General features: G+C 68.8%; 1 protein-coding gene across 1 annotated transcript in view; it reads right to left on the bottom strand.

The window, feature by feature from the left end:
* Positions 1-551, bottom strand: part of MARS1 (methionyl-tRNA synthetase 1) — a gene marked incomplete at its 5' end in the record, with an annotated part of 3138 nt that extends 2587 nt beyond the window's left edge. The window contains 3 exons of the mRNA XM_042893027.1: positions 33-128; positions 202-372; positions 459-551. Coding sequence (XP_042748961.1) covers positions 33-128; positions 202-372; positions 459-551 — 360 coding nt within the window. The remainder of the gene's footprint in view (positions 1-32; positions 129-201; positions 373-458) is intronic.
* Between the last annotated feature and the right edge of the window lie 38 nt (positions 552-589).

The raw sequence follows: 589 nt of genomic DNA, 5'->3' as shown, positions 1-589 counted from the left end.
CCCCCCCCCCCCCCCTTCCGCTGCACCCCCACCTGCTGCGGGTTCTTCCACCAGCGCTCCCAGTGCTCCGTGTAGTTGGCAGTGATGGACAGGTAGCCGATGGGGGCGTCGAACCACACGTAGAACACCTGCATGGGGACGGGGGAGACGCGCTCGGTGCTGGGCCCCTGCTGGCACCCGCCTCGCCCTGGCGGCACCCACCTTGTCCCTGAAGCCGTCCAGAGGCACAGGCGTCCCCCACTGCAGGTCCCGTGTGATGCAGCGCGGCCGCAGCCCATCGCGGATCCAGGAGCGCGTGATGTAGCGCGCGTTGGCCGTCCAGTTCCCCGCAGCCCAGCTCTTCTCCAGCCACGGCTGCAGCCGCTCCTCCAGCTGCGGGCAGCGCACAGAAATGAGCAAAGCATGGGGGGCGGCTCTGCCCCCTTTGGCCCCGGGGGGAGGGGGGGGGTTACACCCACCTTGGGCAGGTCAAGGAAGAGATGCCGCGTGGGCCGCACCACAGGGCTGCCACTGCACAGCTTGCAGCGAGGAGCCTGCCCCCAAAGCACGGTTCAGATGTTGTCCAGAACAACGGCAGGCTGTGAGCAGA

Source organism: Lagopus leucura, unplaced genomic scaffold (genome assembly GCF_019238085.1).
Source record: "Lagopus leucura isolate 7727_CA_CO unplaced genomic scaffold, USGS_WTPT01 34403-0_obj-0_obj, whole genome shotgun sequence".
Taxonomy (NCBI): Eukaryota; Metazoa; Chordata; class Aves; order Galliformes; family Phasianidae; genus Lagopus; species Lagopus leucura.
Note: the sequence above shows the minus strand (reverse complement) of the source record. Positions and strands in the feature narration are given on the sequence as shown.